The following is a 23,498-nucleotide window of genomic DNA, read 5'->3' as shown; positions in this document are numbered from 1 at the left end:
ACACACACACACACACACAGACACACAGACACACAGACACACACACACACACACACACACACACACACGCACGCACACTCACTGTAAATTTTAAAACACACCAGAATGTCACTTTCTTTCAGTGTTACAATTATTTTTCATGTTTATAAACATGTAGCTAGGAAAGATCTTTTTCACTTATAATTCTCTAGAGACATACATTCAAACATGTACCTATACAAATAGTTGTGAGGCACCATATGGGTGCTGGGAATCAAACTAGGTCTTTGCCAAGAGCAGCAACTCTTTATTCGTGATAGTCATATTTTATTTGATATATTCAAGTTACCTTTTCATAAAGTTTTAGGGGTTAGTTATAAACATTGTTGCATCTGAAGCAACCACAAAAATTTCCTATTACAATTAAACTTAATAGAATAAAGTTGAATAAAAAGTACAGATAACAATTGTGAAAAATGTAATATCCCCAATAAATACAAAACAGACCCAAACTTCAGAAAAGGAGGAAGAGATGAAAACATTTGGGGTTTAGGGAATTATCTCAGAGTTAAAACAATTTTCTCTCAAGTTCAAGGCTCTGAATTTGAGCCTATGTATCACAAACAAACACAGCTTAAACATTATCCACAGAAGCATGCCTAGTGAAGACTAGATCCATTTCTCAAGGAATAGAAATGAGGCTCCTGCCACATCCTGTTACTGCTAGTATACAAAATGTAAGTAATTGTAGTACACTGGTTTCTGTCTTCCTAACAGCTTACTCTTTAAAAAGCATGTTGAAAGCGTTTGGTATTTTCATGTCCACAGATACAATCATGCATTTGATTTCTACTCATTTCATCCTAACAGGCAGAAAGTACTCTCAACTGCTGAGCCATCTTTCCAGCCTAGCATACTACTCTCCCACTACAACAAATTCATATTGAGCATCTAACTGCGAAGCAGATGTTGGGCCTTTGATGGCTGTAAAGTAGGAAGTGAGCCACTAGACCTTGGAGGCCAGAGGGACAGGGTAGCCCTATGTGGTCTTTGCCAGGCTTTTGCCTGCCAGGACTACTGGTGATAATACGCAGGGAAGTTGTGATCTGGGTTGCACATTTCCACATGACTCTTTTCCTTATCTCTGCATCTACATCTCATACTTTCAATCCCTCACTTTAAGAACTGGCTCTGGGTTTAAGTTACAAAAGGTGTTTCCTTTGTCTTCCGAAATTTCCTGTTGTTCAGGTGAGAATCTTGCTAAGGAAAAGCTCTGGCTCCCCACAGTCAGAAGTGCCACCCCTTTCCGGTATCTACTCATGCTCCACATTACCCCAGCACCCACACCCAGGCAGCTCACAGGGTTCAGGGTGCTTTACCCTTTTCTATCACCACAACCATTTTTTAAAAAAATCTCTTTTGTCTTATTATTTTTTCCTTTTATCATTTGTCATTTATGAATGCAGTCAACATGATTATGAACAAAGAAACTCATGCTTATCTGGAAATGATTAGGACTGCCTGCAAACATCAAGTAGCCTAAGACAGGGATTGGGTGCAATTGCAAGGCTGTGGTAGTTGAGGGGAAGGAGAACCTTGTGTGGAAAGTCGGCAGAGGTCAGGAAGCAATGTTTCAGGAGACTGTCAGTTTGGGCTCAGTCGAAATCTCAGCACTCCTGGGGGTGGGTGTGACTGAATCCCAGCTCAAAAGTTAGTCTGCAAAAGCACAGAGTCTTGCTAGAAGATTCATCCAACAGTGGCCTGCTGGTTCCATCTAAAATGCCTAGAACATCCACCACTGTATTTGGGTTTTCTTCTATGACAGGACCATCTGATATAATAAGGGATATTTTGTCAAAAATTATTTCTACAGTTGTAAGAGTAAAATCTACTGAGATAAGTTTGAGTATTAATTATTTATTCAACCCACTATTTTTTTCTGTGTATTTCATTATTTGTTTAAATTTTGCTACAATAAGTTTTCATATTTTGTGGTTCTTTTGTTTGGTCTTCCCTGGGGGAATTCTCTCTGATGAAGGGGGAGGATCCTGCTTTGTGTCAGGGTCCCAATTGGCTGGAACCATGGGTGGGCAAATGATTTCAGCCTTTACTTTCACCTCTAGAGGTGATGGTGAAGTTTCTCGTATGCTGTGCTGGTCAGTGGACTTGACATGTAGATGTGCCTCATAGTTTAATCTAGAGATTGTAGGCGACACTGCCTCCCCATATTCTGAGTAGCAGTTTTAGGTTTATAGTTCCTTCTTGTAACTACACATCAGGGTTTTCTCCTGATAATAATTAAAGAGGCTTCTTGTGGTTTGAGTATGAATGAAATGTACGAAATGTACGCAACAGGCTCCTCTGCTGTGTGCTTGCTTCATCCTGGCAGTGCTGTGGTTGGAAGTGAGCCTAGCTGAAGAAAGGAGATTACTGGAGGTGTGCCTCTGAAGATTGTAGTGTTCAAGCCCTTCCCCTCTGTCTTTGTTCCCTGTCCCTCACAGTGAGAAGCCTCTGCAACATGTTCCTGCTATTAACTAATAACTAGTACAAACCAGAAATTCTGTTCTCATCAGAACTTCCTTCAATCTGTAATGATAACTGAGGTCTTGGCCATGGGTTTGGTACTGATACCTTGACGCTGAGCTACATGCCAAGACCGTGATGTCTGTTTTGCTGCCATAAAAGCAAGACTGTCAATCACAGGACAATATAGGTAGAACAAAAGATGGCTCATTTCTATCACCAGAGAAAGCACGGCTGAGGCACTCACCTTGCCTTAGAGATATCTTGATAATGGCTCAGGGTTCAAAGTGACGGGAACCTCTGGCCAGTCAGCCATTCTGCTGCAGAAGGTATCACACCTTAGCAGAGAGTGGTCCAGTGGGCTGGGAAGATGACTGTACTACCATCATAAAAATCAAAAACAAAACATAAACTTTTGAAAGGGTATCATCTTGACTGAAGAGTAATCAGATTAAAGTAGAGCTGTTTCCTGTGCTGGAGTTCTGTACTGGTGATAAAAGTTCTAGAAACACACCAGAAGTTGCCATGTTTTTGGCTCTGTGTCATGACTACCAGATACGGATGGAGGAGTCTCTTGCAACACACCGACCTTTATATAGAAAATTCACCTTTATTTCTATCAGGGAGCTGGAGAACAAACATTTACAAGGACTTCCCATTGTTTTCCTTACCTTTTGGGGATTTGTATTTTATAAGACATCTATGAAACTAACTTCTAAATATCCCAAAGCTTGCATTTCATTGGGGGAAAATATACTTACATATATCCAAGCTATTCTAACCAACTATTTTGCACATTCCTTCCATTTAAAAAAGATTTTTCATTATTTTAAAATTATGTATAGGGGTGTTGGCATGTGGGCATGTGCCCACAGAGGCCAGTGGTGCTAGATCCCCTGGACCTGGAGGCCTTACAGTTGTGAGCCACCTGCCCTGGGTGGTAGGAACTGGGTGTGGGTCCTCCGGAAGAACAGCAAGGGCTCTTAACGCTGAGCTATCAATCAGCATCATTTCCTTCCGAGCTGTGGCACTTCTCTTCTGTTGTCGCCTTCAGCAAAGGCTATTTCCTGTGTCTGCTTCTTTCTTGTCCAAAGCATCATCTACATTTCACATATTTCCCCATTTGGATCACCTTCCACACAAAGCCACTAACAAAGTCTAATGTGGAATCTATTCTTGAAGAATTCTAGTGGCAAACAAGGTTTCAGATATCCATTTCTTGGAAATCTAATAGAGGCTATTCCTCTATTTTTGGTTGCAGAAATCAGTCTTTTATAGCATTCGATGAAGAAGACATCTGCTAATGAATTTTGCTTAATTTCTTTAAGATTTTGACCGAAATGGCATATCTGTTACAGGAGTCTTTTAACACTGTCTTACTAAAGCAAGGTTCTATGGTCTCACTCTAGTGTCCTTTAAGAAACTCTTGTTTGCTGGGCAGTGGTGGCGCACGCCTTTAATCCCAGCACTCGGGAGGCAGAGCCAGATGGACCTCTGTGAGTTCGAGGCCAGCCTGGTCTACAGAGCAAACTCCAGGAAAGGCACAAAGCTACACAGAGAAACCCTGTCTCGAAAAACCAAAAGAAAAGAAAAAAAGAAGGAAACGCTTGCTTACTTGGTTTCCTTTATACTGGGGGTGGGGTGTGAAAAGAAAGCCCCAAATTGGAAATGTTAAATAGCACCCCCCCCAGGCTACCACCAAGAACTCTTTCACATCTCACAATGAAATATTGCCACCTACTGGCTCTTAAAGGTTCCTACAACGCTTAAAAACCATTTCACATAGTCAGAAACTTTTTGTAGAATTCATTACTGGTAAAGGACAAGTCACCCACATGAAAATAAAGAATGTGGACAGCCTCCTCTTCCTGAAGAAACAAAAAGGCCTAGCAAATAGTGTTTAACCAATCTTACTTGTGCAGTTTTTGAGGTTAAAAAGAAAATCTTAGAAACAACAAAGCCAAACAAGTCTATTAGACTAGGCTTAAGCTTTCACCTTGTTTTAAGTGTGCTGAGCAAAGCGGAGTTTAAGAACGAGTACTTTCCGAGTTGCCAATGTGCCCCTGGCGTTGTACGTGGCGTTCTCCTGGTGGGCACCCTTTGGGATAGATAGTACATATCATAGTGCTTCTATATGCACTTTTCGGCACAAACCTGGGGCCACTGTGCAAAAGCCTGAAGCTGTCTGCGTGGGTTTCTCTGTCTGTAAACCACACCACACCTTGGCTAAAGTACTGCGAGAACAGGTGGACACGCCCTGGATAGCGGCTGGTATGGAGAAGCATAAAAGGGCTCAAACTATGTTAACGTTATTTATCATCAGGGTCTCATCATACCCGTTTGAAAGAGACTTGGAGAAGTCTTTGGAGGCCACCCCTCCCGTCCTCTTTTATAATGGTCCCCATGACTGTTGGGGGGGGGGAGGTCAAACTAGTAGTTCAAGATTTGCAAATTCCATCCAACAAGACAGAAGAACTTTCTCAGCCTACCTACAAGTCTCCTCCCCCGCAGGCACACAAGTTCACAGTGTAACTTGTTTTGTAACGCCTTCAAGTCTTCCACGCGCCAAACCCCACTCGCCAAGATTCGCTCCTCTCGTCCCGATTGGCCAGCGCGCCTGCCACTCCACGTCCCCTTCTCCTGTCGCCAAGCGCCTCTTCGGGACTCGAGCCTCGGCCCCGCCCCCTCAGCTCCAGGGGCGGCCGCTGATTGGCCGAGGTGTGTGTGTGTGGGGGGGGAGACTCCGCGTGAAGCTGAGGCGCGGAGCCCGAGGCCCCGAGGCGCGAGGACGGCACGAGCCCCGCTGGCCACGCCCTTCCCCGCCCCGCCCCGTCCCGCGGCGACTCCTCCCTCCGCGGCTTCCGCCCCCCAGCGCAGCTCCCAAGCTCCCGGCGGCGGTTTGCGCTCCTTGGTCCGGGGATTTTAGGTCTGGCCTTAGAAGACCCGACGGGGTGAGGCGGGGATGGGAGCTGCGGGGGTGACCGGCAAACCGACGCCAACGGCCACAGTCGGGGGAGGGGAGGGGGTGTGTGCCCTCGCGCCGGGGGTCCGGGGCGGCACCGTCGGGCGGCGTCCGCGGGCTGGCCTGCGCGGCCGCCCCGTCGGGAGCGGCTTCGGGGGGCCCTGGGCCTCCTGGCCGCGCTGCACACGACCCCGCGGGCCGCCCGCCGTTGCGCCCCTCTCGTTGCGCTGCCCGGGAGTTCGTAGAGAGCCGGGCCTCGAACTTTCCTCTGCCCGGACTCGGAACCTGCTGGGCCGCCGCCGCCAAGCGCAGCATCTGCGTGAGTGGCTGTCGGGAGCCAACTGCCCGACGCGCCCGCTAACGCACGCAGCGCAGCCAGCCGTGGGGGGGTTGGGGGCGGGAGGGAGGACGGGGGCGGTGCGGGAGGACCACCGAGTCGTAGGGCGGGTGCTAGAGGCTCCTGGCCTCCTGCAGGGTGGGCTGCCTTCGTGGTAAATTATCCCAGGGGACCCCAGTTGGACGGGGGAAATCGCGGCTCCTAGTAATCCACCCCATTTAGCCTTCCAGAATTGAGTTTAAAAAAAAAAAAAAAAAATCAGGGAGCACCCACCGTAGGTAGCATACATGAGACGGTGACATCGCGCCGTTTATGTTCAGGCACGTGGAGATTTGCTAATTTAGGTAACTGGGAATTTTCATCTCAAGGAGCATCGATCGCAATGAGGAGTTCGAGAAACTTCCATTTGCAGTCTTTGAGAATTAAGTTTCCTTAGTGCTGTCCAGGTAGATTTGGGTCACGTGTACATGGTAGTGTTTTAATAACTGCAACTGTTTGCCACTAAGGACATAACAATTGTTGTTAGCGCTTTATTCACCAGATGCCAATGATGCCTTATTTCCTGCGTGTGGCCATGTTTTAAATGCTAATTTTCATATTAGAGTCTTAAACTTTAACATTAATACTAAAATTATAAAATAACTCATGTAAAATGCAAACATCCTTATAAGGTAAGGATTATTAATACCAAGAATATATTCAGGTATATTATATGGCTAAAACTAAGCTTTAAGTGTCAATAGTGTCGTTTTGTTGGTGGGAAACTACCATAATTTTAAGGAAGGATTGCAAATAAGTAAATAGTGTAAATTTTAAATTTTAATGATGAGTAATCTCATCATTTCAGTATATGATGGTTGGCAAGGTAGAAAAAAATGAGGAAAGATGTGATTTCTGTGTTCAAATGGCTAAGATTTCAAATGACATTATAGAAGACTATGTAAGAAATGGTAGCTATCGTATTTAGTTTGGAAAAGCATTCATAGCTATCTATCATAAATTCAAAGAGCACATGATTTTTGTGTTCAGTATTTAAAAATTGTTCACAGTAATTTGAAATAAACTTTACATGTGTGAGAGAGTGCAGGGACTTGCAAGAAAGTCCAAGGTCAACCTTCAGGAGTTGATTCTCTTCCTGGTGAGTTTCAGAGATGGACCTCAAGTTCACAGGTTTGAGTGGCAAGTGCCTTAACCCACTGCATGATGTGGCCCCCAAAGGATTTTTCTAAGTACTTCTTTTTTTATGATCCTAGACTTAAGTCTGTTCTAAATGAAAAACCTAGTGCTAAAACTTTAAACATTATATATTTAACTTTTGTAATTAAACATGCTCTCATTATTTCATAGAAATAATTTAAAGTGGAATTGAATTGATCCACCTCTGAAGTTGATATTTAGAAATTGGTTTAGATGTATAGGACCACACTTTATTTTTCAAACATGTTGCCTTTAGTACCCTGTCTAAAGTAAATATTGCTCAGAATCTCATGGGTTCAGTATACCATGCTCAGTAACACCTGAATTAACATATCTGGAATTTAACATTCACATGATACAGGGAATGTCATAAAGATAAAATGTGCTTTGTAGGAAAGGGGTTTTATGTCTCAAATTATTAAACTACACAAATTTTTAAGACTTAAACTTTATATAATATTCACTTTTATAATCTAAGAAATTTTTGTGATAATACAGAAGACAAAGTTTCAGTTTGAGTTATAATACAAATAGAACAAATTCTTTTAGACAAGTAATTTTTTCCTATATTTTATAAAAATTTTGTTGTACTTGTCATTTTTTATTACTGCATTATTTTTGAAAGGCAATACAAATTGAAATATGTATGTGTGTATATACACATACATACATGCATACCCTCTGTGGGTGTGTGTGCACAAGAATAAAGTTGCCCTAGAAGGCCATTGCCCTAGGAGACCAGAGGCATCAGATCACCTGGAGCTGGAGTTACAGGGCATCTGAGCTGTCTAATGTCCTGTATAAGAGCATTATGTGTGCTTTATGGCTGAGCTCTCTCTTTAGACCCTTGAAGTTTACAGTTTATAATTTGTTAGGATGCTATAAGCTAATGAAATATGTATTTCAGTACTTTAAAGATTTGTTGAGATTGTTACTTGAATATTTGTCTTATAATTAGCTATGCTGTCCTGATATATAGCTTAGTGGGTTTGAGGCAGTGAGGTTTTGTTGTTGTTTCCTTGTTTGTTTTGTTTTTTTAAATTCATTTGGAGAAATCTTTGTAAATTCTAAAGTTTAGAAAAAAAGATTTACCTTTGAAAGTTAAGAGTAAAACGCCAGGCGGTGGTGGCGCACGCCTTTAATCCCAGCACTCGGGAGGCAGAGGCAGGTGGATCTCTGTGAGTTTGAGGCCAGCCTGATCTACAGAGCGAGATCCAGGAAAGGCGCAAAGCTACACAGAGAAACTGTCTCGAAAAACCAAAACAAAAAAACAAACAAAAAAAAAAAACAAAAAAAAAGAAAGAGTAAAACATGGTATTAAAAAAAAAAAAAAAAGGTACAGAAACTTCCAATGTACTGTCTGTCTTGCTTTTGTTTCCCTGTCTCCCATAAGTCATTAACATCATTCTTGCTCATTCCATTGCTCAGGACCCCTTCATCTTTTATTCCATTCCCTACATTAGTGGAATAAAAGTTTGTGGGGCATTTTGGAATGTGAATACATACCTGAAAGAAACTGAAGGCATTGAACCTGGGAACCTCAATAAATGTGCCCCCTTACACTTCTGTGCTTCTCTAGCCATTTGAGTAACTCTGATTCTGGAGTATTTTAGGATGAACTTTAAAATACAGTTTGCTTTAGATTTTCTTATAATTTCACAGCAAAATTTGATTTTAAAGGAATTACACATTAGTTGTGGAAGTTAGGTCTTGATCTTTCCTAGTTGTGCATTATACATGTCTGTGTGTCCTTTTTTTAAAAGGAGGTTTTAGGATAAGAACACACTACACTTATTAATGAGAAGATAGAATTGGTGATGTTGCTGTGTTTCATATTTCTTTGGTTTCAAGTTTTATATTTTAAAATTTCTTGAAGTGTACAGTCTTGCACATCTTTATTTATTCTGTAGTAAAGGAGTGTTATATGTGAAATGACTTAGCATGTGTGTGAACAGTCTTTTTAACATACACCTTAGTGACGGTGTTAACTGAAAATAGATGTCTGTAAGGGAACCGCAGGCACAGACTCGGTTGTGGAACCATTTGGAGCTAGGTGTGAGTGACAGTAAGAATAAAAACTGTGTGTTTAGATTGAATATGACATGTTCAGTCAAGCGAGAACAGACGCTATATGTTGCTTTTATCGTCAGTAAGTCACCTTTGTACGGTAGTAGCAGTCTTTATTTTCTTAAAAAAAATCAAGTATCACTTTCCTAGTTTATGTATAGTTAAAAGTGTGATCTTTCGTGTTTGATGTTAGAATCAATGCTGTTCTGGGCTAAATTATGGAAGACAATTGATTTTAGAACTTCTGTTTTGGTGTGAGTTTGAGTTTCAGGTCTTTTCAATTGCTAGTTTGCTATCTGAAGCAAACACATACTATCTTTTTACTTTCTCACATTTATTGGAGGTGGTCCAAGGGCTTCTGGTATTTTCTTCCAACAGACTCTTTAAAAATGATATAAAGGCAAATCCTAGAGTAAAAATCATCTTAAGTGGATAAAGGGTGTTGTATAACTAAGTATATCTAACCTGAAATCTAAATATTCCAAAATCTAAGTTTTTTGTGCACCATTGTAGAATCTCAATGTTAAAGTCCACACAAGTGCATCAAGAACATTGTATAAAATAGGGCTGGAGGGATAGCTCAGCCATTAAAGGCTAGGCTCACAACCAAAAATATAAGAATATTGTATAAAATAACCTTCAGTTTCTGTGTATGGGGTAGCTTTTGTATTTAGATTTTTCTCTTATCTGCAAGATACTCATTATTACCTCAGATATCTCCAAACCCAGAATTGTTTGAAATCTGAAACATTTTAGAGTTTAAACATTTTAGATAAGGGACATTAAACCCGTATCAGTTAAAGTTGTTTTAAAGAAATGAAGGGAAAACATTTTATTATTAAAGAAAAAAAAGCTTGAAAGCTGGTCAGATAATCTTTATCTCATTGTTTTTAATTTTCAGAAATTAGCAGTTCTTTTATCAGAATGGGTTAAAAATACTTACTGGATTTGAAGTCACATAAAATTTATCACTATTATAGTAAAGGGCACACATTTAGTGCTAATACAGGTTCAAGATCTTTTTCTTGATAACAATTTGTCCCTATTTCCTGTTCCTTAAGTAATGATAAGGAGAAATACGATGGTGTCTATTATTCTGAAATAAGTAAAGAAGACTAGAGCTTTTATCTACGCTGTAGTTGAGCCTTTTTTAAACTCCTCATATACATCCCAACTACAGTTTCCCTTCCCTCCTCTTCTTTCAAGTCCCCTTCCCCTTCTAACTCCCCTTTCCCCAAGATCCTCTCCTCCTTTCCCTTCAGAAAGGGCAGGTTTCCCAGGGATATCAACCAGACATCATGTATCAAGTTATAATAAGACTAGGCACATTCCCTTATGTTAGGCTGGATGAGGCAACCTAGCAGGAGGACAAGAGTCCCAAAAGCAAGCAAAAATTAGAGACAGCCTCAGCCCCCACTGCTAGATTCCCACAAGAATACCAAGCTACACAACCTTAACATACATGCAGAGGACCTAGATCAGACCCCTACAGGCTCCGTGATCGTTCAATCTCTGTGAGTCTTATGAGTTAGTTGATTCTGTGGGTCCTTTTTTTTTTATAAAATGTAGCTTTATTATGTAAATAATCCAGTATTTGACAGGCTGGGGCAGTCCAATGACAGACAGCCTGGGCTAAGTAGCAAGATTTCTTGCCTGCAGAATTTTCACATACATATTTAAAAGTAAATATTCAGACTCAAATGATGTGGATATTCTGTGTCATGATAGAACAGTGTTGAATAAGACACTGAAGACGTCTGTTTTTAACCATTGCTCAGACTAGAGGGGTTTTTGTTTGTTTGGTTTGGTTTTAGTTTTTGTTTGTTTGTATTTATTTCTTTATTTAATTTTGGAGACAGGGTGTCACTGTGTATTCCTGGCTGGCTCAGAACTCCCCAGGTAGACTGAGATGCACTCATACAGAGATCAGCCTCCCTCTTTTTCCAGATTGGGTTAAAGTTCTGTGCCACCAGATCTGGCCAGAAAGGGGATTTTAAAGATATTTTCTAATTTTGGACAGGTGTATGCTAATTTCTCTGTGTGTTGGTTCCTCAGCCACTGGCCATCATTTATTTATTTATTTTGAGTCTGAGTTTCTTCACTGATGGATAACTGAAGCTGTTTGGTTAGCCAGCTCCAGAGAGTACCACATTTTTAAACATGAGTTCTGGAAATGGAAGTCAGGTGTAAACACTTTTCTGATTGAGCTGTCTCCCTAGCTCATTTTTAAATATGAGAAGTAATGTCTTAAGTGAGTTGGGCAAAGTAGGCAGTTTCGTGGATGGGACACAAGTGGGTAAAAATGTTTAAAGTGAGGGAACATTTGCATGGACAGTCACCTAATCTGTAATTTTACCAGTGTTTGTCTCAGTATTTTTAAATGAGAAAGAATAGCACTTGCCTCACAGGATTATTGTAGGAGTAAATGGGATAGCATCCAAGTCCATTATTTTCAGTGAAATCCTAATGTCCTTTCAGTTTCTTCATTGACTGTGCATCATGTGTCAGGGTGCTCTGTGGTGCTAGGGAAATAAGACTACAGCTTAAAGTCTGTTGGGGGCTAAGGGAGGAAGAGTGTAGAGGCAGAAGAGGAGGGGATTGGCCATCACAACACTCGGTGATAAAAGTAGATATTAAAGAACATCACCTAATTTAGAATTGGGAGCTAGAGATAATTAATAGTAAGGAAGTCTAAGGAAGTGGGGGAAAGCCCATGGGATCAGTGACATGAGGGCTGATGGATGAGAGTATGGCACATTTGAGAAGTTACCAGTCGGTACATACTGTTTTGGGCACATAGGAAATGCAGTTGGGGAGGGAGATTCAGCCGGGTTATAAGAAGTTCATTGTGACTTTGTAAATGGGTTGGAGCTTGTCCTTAAGGAACAATAGGACACTAGACATGGTGAGACATGCTATAACTTGGGAGGATTGCTGGGAGTTGACAAGCCTGGGTTGCAGAGATAGCAAGATCCTGTCTGAAAACCAGACAAAGCAAACAAAGAAACCCTGCCTGGAAGGACTCTTGTAAAAGAATACACAGAGAAGTGAGAAGGAAAAGTATGTTTTCACCAATGATTGCAATTTTTAGTTTCTTGTAAATTGCACCATAATTTTTATATGCCCATGTAAGAAACTATCAATGTATATATGTTTATCTAAAAACTCCAACATTTGCATTTGGTATTATAGTGTTCTCTAGAGTGTTCTTTGAAGTTTTCTGTATTCAGTACATACAAAGGCATGGCATTCTTTTTCTTTAAAATGACTTCATTAAACTTATGTGTATTTTGCCTGTATGTATGTATGTGTACCAAATGCATACTCATGAGATCAGAAGAGAGCATTGGATCCCCTGGAACTGGAGCTATATGTGTGGGTACTGAAAATACAACCTGGATTTATTGGAAGAGCCCCAAGTGCTCTTAACCACTGAGCATGTCTCCAGCCCCAGGCATGACATTCTTTAAAAGCCTGTCAATATACCATTGTGTAGTTGAATGATGACTTTTATTCTAGTTTGTATAATGGGTTGATATTTATTTTGTAGGTTGTTGCTTTTATATATAATATCATTGAATTTGTACATATCTTTGTGTGCATAGGCAATTCTATCTTTACATTCTTGAATTACCAAGTACATGTATATTTTTTATTTAATAGAAATTGCCAAATATTGCTGTAAGAAAGAAGTTTCAGTTTAAAAATATAACTGCCAACAGTTATATTTGCATGAAGCTTTGTTAAATTTTTTTTAAAAGTTTTTGGTTTACTCTTCAAGAAATATTGTTTGAGTACCTGCTGCAGGTACTAGGGAAAGTGTTGACAGTTCAGAGATTGGGCCATAGGAAATCTGTGGCTGTTTTGTTTCGTCTATAGAAGTCAATTAATGTTTTTATAATTTCCAGTTTTTAAATTCAAGAGATTTAACATTAAAACCCTCCAAATTCCTGGCTTCTTTAAAAAACTTGGGTGCATTTGCTATTCCTGGCTATCTTAGGTTCTTTCCCTGTTGCTGTAATAAAATATGCTGGCGACTTAAGGGAGTTATTTGGCTCACATTTCAGTGGTGCTGTCCATCATTGCAGGAAGTCAAGCAGGTAGCAGTTTGAGGTAGTTGGTTTCATTGCATCCATGGTCAGGAGGAAGAGGAAAGGGGATCCATGTGTGCCACCTCTGAGCTCATCTTCCCCACTTCATACAGTCCGGCATCTCCTTCCTTAAAAATGAGATAGCTCTTTCCATATCAGTTGACAGAATCCATGCTAATCCCCCAGAGGTATGTCCAGACATTGGTTTTTCAGGTGACTCTGGATTCTGACAAGTTGACAGTAACACTACCCATCACAGTGGGGAAGATAAATTTCCTCTAGTTTAATATGTCCAAAATTGAACTGTATCTTATTCATAAAATCTGTACAGCATTCCTCTTTTCTCATTGCTCAGACTCAGACTTGATGTTATCCTTGACTTGACTTTCATTCCATGATATCCAAATATTCTATAGGTTGTACCTTTAATTCAAATGAGACCACTTCTTTGACTTGGCACCTTGAATTTTGATCTCTGCCATCCTCATTGCTCCACCTACATTGTAGTAGTAGCCTTCTAATTAGTCTCTACCATTCTGTTGACTTCTTACCCACTAGGTAATCCTTTTAGATGTTTTATTTATTAGATTTATTTATTAGATTGACTTACATGATAAGAGTCTGCATAGTCCAATAATGGCTGTTTTCACACTGGAGAAGCTGAGAACCTGCAATATGTTTCAACTGTCCCAATCTGGTGAGGAACTCCTGGAGGATTCCTGGAGTGGATTGATTATCAGTCCTTGTTGGAAGGCCAAAGAATATGGGTCCTAGTGTTGGTGGAGAGTGGAGGAGTGATGGCATCAGGGTAAAGGAACTTGAGGATAGGATGTAAAGGCAGCTCATTGAAAAGCAAAAGCCCCTTTCCTCAGAGCTGCTGATGTCTCAGCCACCCTTGGAAGGGCAGCCCATGTTCAACAAGGGAACTCCCACTTCAGTTAACATAGTCAAGAAAATCACTCACAGATGTGCCCAGAGATTAATGTACAAAATTCTTCACAGTGTTTCTAGAGGTCTGTCTCATCAGTGACTCTAGAGCAGTGGTTCTCAGCCTTCCTAATGCTGTGACCCCTTAATACAATTCCTCATGTTGTGGTGACCCTCAGCCATAAAATTATTTCCATTACAATTTCATAACTAATTTTGCTACTGTTATGAATCACAATGCAAACCCATTTTTTTGTGATGGTCTTTAGTGACCCCTGTGAAAGGGTTGTTTGACCCTAAAAAGGGTCTCAACCCACAGGTTGAGAACTACTGTTCTAGACACTGTCAAGTTGACAATGAATATTAACTGTCACACTTGTCTTCTGCCAACCTCTGACTGCCACATATCCTTATCCTGCTCCTCCTCAGTAGTATTGTCATTCTTATACATTATATGACTTATTAATAGACTGTTTCTGTACTAGGATATAAGCTACAAGAGTTTTGGTGTTAATTTATTGTTATATCCCAGAAATAAGGAACACAAGTGGTACTCAGTAGATACTTCTACTCAGTACACAAGTAAATGAAGACATTATATGTCACAATAATTTTCTTGGCAAGGATGAGTTTTTGAGATTAAGTGGAGCTGGTTTTCAATTCTGTATATACCACTTCTGACTCTGGGATCTTAGATAGTATAGTTTCTCTGGGGTTTTTTCTTTTTCTTTTTTCTTGATACTCGAAAATAATTTCCTTTTATAAAGGCACATTTCTATTAGCCATTGAGACTAGAGAGGATACTTATTAATGCCCTTGTATTTATAATAACCTGTAAAAGTAAATCTTTTATTATTCTTTGTTTCTAGTTGGCATTGCAGTTTTGTTTTGAAGCCAGTTACTGTACAGATAAACTGAATAACTAGTTTCCATAGTTATTTCATATGTTCATATGAAACATTCCAATATATGTATAAAATTAGCATTTCCGAATTGTTTTAAGATAAAAAAAGAGTCTTAATGCTTCTACTTAATCACCAGCTGGTTTATTTATCAAGCATTTTCTTTTATTTATAGAACATTTTTGAGAATAATGGTGTTATCAGCATATTACAGATGAAGAAATTGAGGCACTGTGTAACTAAATTCCTTTACTATATATCTTGTGAGTGAAAAGAAGGGTTATAAACCCAAGCCACCTGGCTCCAGAGACATGCTCACCCCTGAAGCACTAGTTGAGAGCTGCAGTGATAATCTCCCTTGCTCTAGAGCGGTGGTTCTCAATCTCCTAATGCTATGACCCTTTAATACAGTTCCTCCTGCTGTGCTGACCCCAACCAGAAAATTATTATTATAGAATGCTTTATAACTGTTACTTTGCTACTGTTGTGAATTGTAGTGTACATATATGTTATACAGGCTATCTGTAATGTGAGCCTGGGGTCACGACCCACATGTTGAGAACCACTGTTCTGGAGCAAACTGCTAACATCCTCTCCATCCCCGTCCTCTACAGAACCCACTGTGAACTTATGAATCAGTGCTTATAGTCAGTGTGACTTTGCACCTGCTGTGTCTCACCTAAGCCACCTTTGAGAAATGAAAATAATGTGGCTGATGTCAACAACATTCGCACCAAAAAAATTAAAATGGACTGTCATTCTAGTATTTATCAAGGCACTTATTTGATCTTTATGGAAATTTTTAGTAGCCCTTTTAACATACACTGTGTTAGTCAACCTTAAAAAAAAAAGGAGTCTTGTGAGAACTTACATTGATATGTCTGTTTAAATGAATAGCGTATAAAGAAATGAAGTTGTCAACGTTGTATAGGTAGAAAGGTTAAAATGGAGGTGCACTGGCTTTAAATTTTACTTCTCCCATTTTAAGTACTAACCAGACACAACTCTGCTTAGCTTCTAAGATTACATGAGATTGGACATGTTCGGGGTGGTATGGCTATGACCAAAATGTAATTCTAACAATGCTATACCATAGAAGCCTGGTTTCCATTTTGTAATTAGGAGGATCATATTTGCAGCCAAAATAGTTTCACAATCCATTCTCCATAATATGAATTTAAAATTTTTGTAATTATTTATAATACTAAGTATGTGAGAGATAAAACCACAGTGTTGATCATTAGGAAATGCAAATGTGGTAATTAAGTTAATTGTAAAAATTAAAATACAAAGATAGGGTGATAACTCAGTTGGAAAAGTACCTGCAAACAAAAAACTGGACATAGTGGCATGTACTTGTGATTCCAGCACCAGAGGAATCACACCCAAGGTTGATCGTTGGCCACGTGCACATATGTGCATAAACATGTTCCCTTCTACACGTGAAAACATACACATGTATAATTTTTATATAGGATGCTGAAGAAATGCTGTGGCTCTTTTGCTTTAATTCCTATCCACCCAACTAATAAAAGTGTCCTAAGATGATGCTAATTGCTTATCACATTAGATCCTGTTTCTTCTCAGACGACCTGTGATTATGTATTTTTATTACCATTTATCTCTGGTAACTTCTAATAGATTCAAATGGGTGATTTGAAGGCTTCGTTTCAGGGAAACTTGAAACTCTTGAAGATTTCTGAGAAAGTGAACAATGTTGGCATCAGGTCATGGGTATCTGACAAGTGTGATATTTGTACTCATAGAAAACATTCAGCTGGCCTATATGACAGAATGATTTAAAACTCTGGCCGAGTAGATTGGCAGTGATCGTGAATTCATTGATGGAAGTATATTTTACTACTATAATGCTTTCTTTTTATCTAACTCTCACTTCTGATTTCTCATTTTTTCTTTATTCCTCTTTTCTTTGGCTCCCTTTCTCCCACTTAGATTATCTAAAGGTACTGCTTAATTAATAAGTAACTTGAAAAACTGTTTTCCAGTTTTTACTACAGGAAAGAGCTTTGGGGAAGACCCTAAAGGAGAGTAGTGAAGGTTAGTCACCATACCCATCAGCCATACTGTCCTTGGCTTCATGCAATCCAAAGAAATACTCCCCAGAATCCTGGAGCTCTGCTCTGGGCTTACACTTATTTGACTTTGTTTTAGGAATTTTAGCCATGAATGAAGAGAACACAGATGGAACAAATGGATGCGGTAAAGTACGCACTGGCATTCAGAATGAAGCTGCATTGCTGGCGCTGATGGAAAAGACTGGCTACAACATGGTTCAAGAAAATGGGCAAAGGAAATTTGGTGGTCCTCCTCCAGGTGAGGGTTTGCTTATAGGTGTTTAAATTAAATCTTTAACACAGTCATTTAGATGAGGCCTGTATCCTCACAGACATTCTAACCAGTCTCAGCTGTGATTTTGAGAGAGATTATGTACTTTTTAAAATCTTGCTCGGGTTTAAAAAGTGACTGAGAAATAACATGGTTTGGATTGAGAAATAAGTCAGGATTCAGGGCATCAGAGAAAAGTATACTCAAGGGATTAAAGACAAGTCATTTAGGGAGGAATTTGAAAGAGCAGTGAGTAGAGGCATAGTACATATATAACCAGACTCAAGTAGGCATGGTGTCTTACCATTCTAAGTATGATTTCTTTGCTCAGAATCTCCAGATGAGTACATAAAATTGTGGCTTCTGGTTTGCTCAATTGCTGCATCACTTGCTACTGCTCTCCTCTATCTTGCCTATGGGCAAGAAGGCGTCTGTAGTCAAGTTTTCTTTTGTTTCTCCTCGCCCAGATAATCCTTGTACTTCACTCCCTTAGCTTCATTCAGGTCATTGCATAAACTTTGTGCTCAGAGATCTACCTATTTTATTAATGGGAACACCTCTTACGTGGCTATATTTTCCTCACAATGTTTTATCATTTATGCATTGTCTCCTAGAGTTTTGTTAAAATAAGTTTCACAAGGGAAGGAACTTTACTTTTTGTATCCCCAAAACTTAGAATACTGCTTGCAATTTAGGTAGGTGGCTGATAGCCAGTTTGTTGAGTGAGTAAATGATTCAGGTATGAACATAGATTTTTAGAATTAATTATTAGTTGTGCTTATCTTTTTTTTTTTTTTTTTTTTTTAAGGTTGGGAAGGTCCACCTCCCCCTAGAGGCTGTGAAGTTTTTGTTGGAAAAATACCTCGTGATATGTATGAAGATGAATTGGTTCCTGTATTTGAAAGAGCTGGGAAGATATATGAATTTCGACTGATGATGGAATTTAGTGGTGAAAATAGAGGTTATGCTTTTGTGATGTACACTACTAAAGAAGAAGCCCAATTAGCCATCCGGATTCTTAACAATTATGAGATTCGACCAGGGAAGTTTATTGGTGTGTGTGTCAGCTTGGATAACTGCAGATTATTTATTGGAGCAATTCCCAAAGAAAAGAAAAAGGAAGAGATTTTGGATGAGATGAAGAAAGTTACAGAAGGTGTTGTGGATGTGATTGTTTATCCCAGTGCAACTGACAAGACCAAGAACCGTGGCTTTGCCTTCGTTGAGTATGAGTCCCACAGGGCTGCTGCAATGGCCAGGAGGAAGTTGATTCCAGGTAAGATGTCCTTTCAAAGGCTACCTTACATACCAACCCCACTGTAAATACGGAAAAACAACAGTGAATGCTAGACCATTATTAGTGAGATATGTAGTGCCACTTGAAGAGGAATAAAGAATTGTTCTAATGAGGAAGTAAATTAAATGACTGCAAGGTACAAGAAATTATTTCTACAAAATGAGTCACATTTGCTAGTTACTGACTGTGTATGTACTTTAACTGATACTTTAATGTATATGTAACTTTAACTTTGTTAATTATGTTTAATAAAAATCCATTTAATTTATTTAATTCTAACAATAATCAGTCTTTAAAGTCTTATTTGTTTTACCAACTATTAAATTTTATCACAAGTTCTGATTAGGTTTCTGTAGTCAAAACTGGTGTGAGTAGGCAAAAGTAGCTAAATCAGATATATTGATACTTGCTTGAGTTTCTTTGAGAAATTATTTTATATAGCACTTTAAACTTGTATTCTTTGCTTTAGTTAATTTCACATCAATTTGTGCATTTTTTTCAGGAACGTTTCAACTCTGGGGCCACACCATTCAGGTAGATTGGGCTGATCCTGAGAAAGAAGTTGATGAGGAAACCATGCAGAGAGTTAAAGTTCTCTATGTAAGAAATCTAATGATCTCAACTACAGAGGAAACAATTAAAGCAGAATTCAATAAATTCAAGCCTGGGGCAGTGGAACGAGTAAAGAAACTTAGAGATTATGCATTTGTTCACTTTTTCAACCGAGAAGATGCAGTGGCCGCTATGTCTGTTATGAATGGAAAATGCATTGATGGAGCCAGTATTGAGGTAACACTGGCAAAGCCAGTGAATAAAGAAAATACTTGGCGACAGCATCTTAATGGCCAGATCAGTCCAAATTCTGAAAACCTACTTGTATATGCTAACAAAGAAGAAAGTCACTCCAAAGCTCTAGGCAAGCCACCAACTCTTCCTACTCGTCTCAATGGTCAGCATAGTCCAAGCCCTCCTGAAATTGAAAGATGTACTTATCCTTTTTTTCCTGGAACAAAGCTTACCCCAATTAGCATGTATTCTTTAAAATCCAATCATTTTAATTCTGCAGTGATGCATTTGGATTATTACTGCAACAAAAATAATTGGGCACCACCAGAATATTACTTATATTCAACAACTAGTCAAGATGGAAAAGTACTCTTGGTGTATAAGATAGTTATTCCTGCGATTGCAAATGGATCCCAGAGTTACTTCATGCCAGATAAACTCTGCACTACACTGGAAGATGCAAAGGAACTGGCAGCCCAGTTCACGCTGCTTCATTTGGGTAAGTCTGGAAGTGCTTGATGTGTTGACATTACAGAATGCTGTGGTAGACTATACAGTTGTTGATTTGAACTCTGAACATTAGTAATGAGTCTTTACATTTTTTTCTCAGTTCTCTGAGACCAGAGCAGGAGAACCACAAGTTCAAAACTCATGATGAATTTTCCTGAGACTTGGCTCCTGTATAATTTTCCTACATTTTACTTTTCAAGTACTTCTTAGTGGGAGGAAAGATGAGCTTTGGTTATAGAATTTAGGCCCCATTTCATTACTTTATTGTTTCTTAATGACTATTGCTCATTTGATAAAAAATTTTGATGAATGTTACAGAATTTGTTATATCAACCAATTTTCAATTCTGTCCTTGCATCTTTGGTGAAGTCTACACAATGAATTTTTGGTAGAAAAGGTTAGAGATTCATAAAAATCACAGATGTTTCATGTGGGTCATGTGTAGACATGGCTTTATGCTCACCAATCTGGAAATTTGTCATTATGACTCATGAAAGGCAAAAAGCATCATTAAGAGATGTTGATGACAATTCTCTTTTCAAATTTCATATTTTGAAGGAACTCCATTTTCTTAAATGTTGGAGGGATGGTTAAGAATTAGGATATATAAAGTATGCTTGCCTGATAGTCTAAAAAAAAAGACATTGTAACTCTGGGGTTGTCCTTATTTGTATTATGTTTATAGTGTACTTTATGGAAGCAAAGTTTTTTCCATCGAGTTGCCACCATGAAGTCAGAAGCCCTTCATTAGCCTTTGGCTCCCCTCTGGGAGGCTTTTAAATTCACTCTAGGGCTACAGTTCACTATTACTGATCAAAGAAAAGATAGAGGATTCCTAATTTGTTTTGTTTAGCGATAAAATTAGCTGTGTGTCTTAGTTTTGGTTTCTGTTGCTCAGATAAAATACTAAGGCCAAAGTGACCTTGGAGAGGAAAAGGTTTATATGGATTGCTCTTCCATACCACAGTTTATTGAAGGAAGTCAATGCAGGAACTCAAGCAGGAACCTGGAGGCAAGAGGACATGAAGGAATATTGTTACTGGCTCTGTCCCAATGACTTGCTGAGTCAGCTTTCTTATAGTACCTAGGACTACCAGCCCAGGTGTGGTACCATTCACAGTGAGCTGGGCCCTCACACATCAGTCATTGAAGAAAATGCACCACAGGCTTTCCCACAGGCCAGTTTGATGGGACACTTTCTCAACTGTGATTCTCCTCTTCTATAATGAGCCTAGCCTGTATCAAGTTGACATAAAATTAGCCAGCACTTGGGCAGATGTGTCCAACATGTCACATTGTGACACAGTATTGTCATATACAAACTTCACACTTGACAGCTGCACAGTTGAGGTTAAAAATTGCAAAACAAATCTCAATGTTTAGAGTAAGTATATAGTTTTGTGTTTGGCTATATTCGTAGCAACACTGAGGTGTATGCTTTCCACATGCCACGGATTAGATACCTGCTAGAGTATGTATACAAATGGCTTAAATCACTTATTTTGGATTTTTATCATTCTTGAATCAGAACTTTTAATTTAAAAATACAGAAAGATTTGTATTTTTATGCATTTTTCTTGTTTCTGTTACCAATAGGGAGAATAATTAATAGAATTTGATTAGTATATAACTATTAAAAGAAATTGGGCAGAGATGTAGCCTTAGCAGGTGCATGTCCCTATATTAAATCCTCAGACTAAATTATGGTAAACACTGGAGCCTATTAGAGATGTAGCCTTAGCAGGTGCGTGGCCCTGTATTAAATCCTCAGACTAAAATATGGTAAACACTGGAGCCTATTAGGGCACAGTAACCAGGTCTGAAGCTAAGTCGGGAATGCAATACAACAATGCTTATTGTGCTTGACTAAAGTCTAAATGGAAGCTGTTGAAAATATTTAGACAAGCGAAGAACAAGAGAGAAAGGAAGTGGAAAATCTAGACCAGGAATCTAGAAAGCCTTGGTCAGAAAGCATATGTGAGGCCTTTATTAAAGATCTTAAAGCAGGGTCAGGAAATGTGTGTGGACAGGAGGTGCTGTGTACCATGTGGCAGTTAAGTGTTCTGGCTTGACCTTTTCTTCAGTAATGTTGGTTCCTCAATGGCAGATCTTACAGGGCTGATGCCTTCCTTCCTTTCCAGCACAGCTTTCCCTTCGGTAAAATGTGAAGTATTTTATGCCATGGTTCAGACTTGGGGTTAGTTGGCGGCAGTGATGTGTCCTAGAGAGGTAGGTGTTAGTGAGGTGACATGTGCTTTCATAGTCTTCTCAGTCTACCTAGCACTGATTTTTTTCTTGAGGGTTTGAGAGATTGTTACTGATTCTTAAGAGGCTTCAAATAGAGGGGTTTTTTTTTTTTTACTATATTAATACATCTTTTGGTTCTATTTTTAAAAAGCATTTCAGAAATATAATTTTACAGATAGTGTGAGTTGCTTAAAAATATTTTCTTCGTATATAGTAATTTTTTTTACAATTTGCTTTAATACTCCTTTAAACCTGACAATTTAGTGCTTTTTTTTTTCAGTCATCATTATCCAGTTTTACTTTGGTGTTTTTTTTAATGACATTGCTAAGCCAGATATTTACCACCAAGCTAAACTCAGTCTGACCTGGTGAGCTTTGACAATCTTGTATGTGACATCTTGTATTTGCTGTCCCCATTTTTTGAATTTGAAAATTTGAATGGAAACTAAAAGATTTTATGTGTTTAAATGGCCATATTTGTTTCAAGGGAAAAATATAGTCCTTTAGTAGATACCTGAATGAGTATTAGAAACCATCTATTCACTTCAAGTGCCTCTTGATCTGAAGAACCTTACAGTGGTTAAAAATGTATAGATTTTGTCCCTTCTAAAGCAAGCTCTCTTCTGTTAAAATGCCTTTGGTAGAATAAGGCCAAAGGGGAGGTTAAGGGTTAATCTCTAATATAACCAGATTTTCACTTCATAATTAGAGCTGTCTCTATCTTCATCAGAATGACCTTCCTCATCTCAGTCATCCAATGGAATAAGCAGTAATGCATTCATTTACTTATTTTTAGAAATACAATGCTTATTTTTAAAACTAAAAATATTATCATTTTATTTCATGTAATATAAGTAGGATATATTCAGTGAGTTTACCTATTTATGTATCCAGGTTTCTGAGACAGGATCTTGCCCTATTAGCTTAAACTGGCCTTGAGATCAGTTAATTTAATGGGTCAGATGCAGATGTGTGTGTGTTAGGATAACAAGTTCTATACTTAATGTTTGGTCAGTGGAGACATTTGAGATTATTGAGTATCACTTCTTTTGAACCTGGTCCTGTCAGTATTGCCATTGCTTTTGTAGATGACTATGCTTTTTAAAAAAAAAAAATTGCTGGAAAATAAGTCAATGAAGGAGAAAGATAGTCTTCATCTGTGTTGGTATTAATTGACCTCATCAAGTAATGTATTAACAGATCACCCCAAGCATGGTGTACCTTTCCTGTTTCCCTGTGTGATGTTCACTGATAACCATGGCAGGTTGTATGACCATTTGATGTTTTAAAAAACAGGGATGAGATTCTCTGCTGGAAAGTAGCTGTG

At 39.0% G+C, this 23,498-nt stretch overlaps 1 protein-coding gene and 1 long non-coding RNA gene across 11 annotated transcripts in view; one reads left to right on the top strand and one right to left on the bottom strand.

Moving 5' to 3' along the window:
* The window catches only part of LOC131913116 (uncharacterized), a 69,541-nt gene extending 64,324 nt beyond the window's left edge, over nucleotides 1–5,217 (bottom strand). For 2 of the 3 annotated variants that reach the window (XR_009379818.1, XR_009379816.1), the window contains exons 1-3: nucleotides 4,992–5,217; nucleotides 4,499–4,600; nucleotides 2,750–2,881 (exon numbers count right to left, since the gene is read on the bottom strand). This is a non-coding gene — a long non-coding RNA (uncharacterized LOC131913116). The remainder of the gene's footprint in view (nucleotides 1–2,749; nucleotides 2,882–4,498; nucleotides 4,601–4,991) is intronic. The other variant, XR_009379817.1, reaches the window with a different exon arrangement.
* Nucleotides 5,218–5,318: 101 nt separating this feature from the next.
* The window catches only part of Rbm46 (RNA binding motif protein 46), a 49,385-nt gene continuing 31,205 nt past the window's right edge, over nucleotides 5,319–23,498 (top strand). For 3 of the 8 annotated variants that reach the window (XM_059265526.1, XM_059265532.1, XM_059265531.1), the window contains exons 1-5: nucleotides 5,605–5,783; nucleotides 16,992–17,043; nucleotides 17,158–17,319; nucleotides 18,140–18,607; nucleotides 19,131–19,913. In XM_059265526.1, the coding sequence (XP_059121509.1) occupies nucleotides 17,169–17,319; nucleotides 18,140–18,607; nucleotides 19,131–19,913 (1,402 nt within the window). In that variant the 5' untranslated portion in view covers nucleotides 5,605–5,783; nucleotides 16,992–17,043; nucleotides 17,158–17,168. Of the gene's footprint in view, nucleotides 5,454–5,603; nucleotides 5,784–16,991; nucleotides 17,044–17,157; nucleotides 17,320–18,139; nucleotides 18,608–19,130; nucleotides 19,914–23,498 lie in introns of those variants that run through there. The other 5 variants (XM_059265528.1, XM_059265533.1, XM_059265527.1 and 2 more) reach the window with 5 other exon arrangements.

Source organism: Peromyscus eremicus, chromosome 6 (genome assembly GCF_949786415.1).
Source record: "Peromyscus eremicus chromosome 6, PerEre_H2_v1, whole genome shotgun sequence".
NCBI classification, from domain to species: Eukaryota; Metazoa; Chordata; class Mammalia; order Rodentia; family Cricetidae; genus Peromyscus; species Peromyscus eremicus.
Note: the sequence above shows the minus strand (reverse complement) of the source record. Positions and strands in the feature narration are given on the sequence as shown.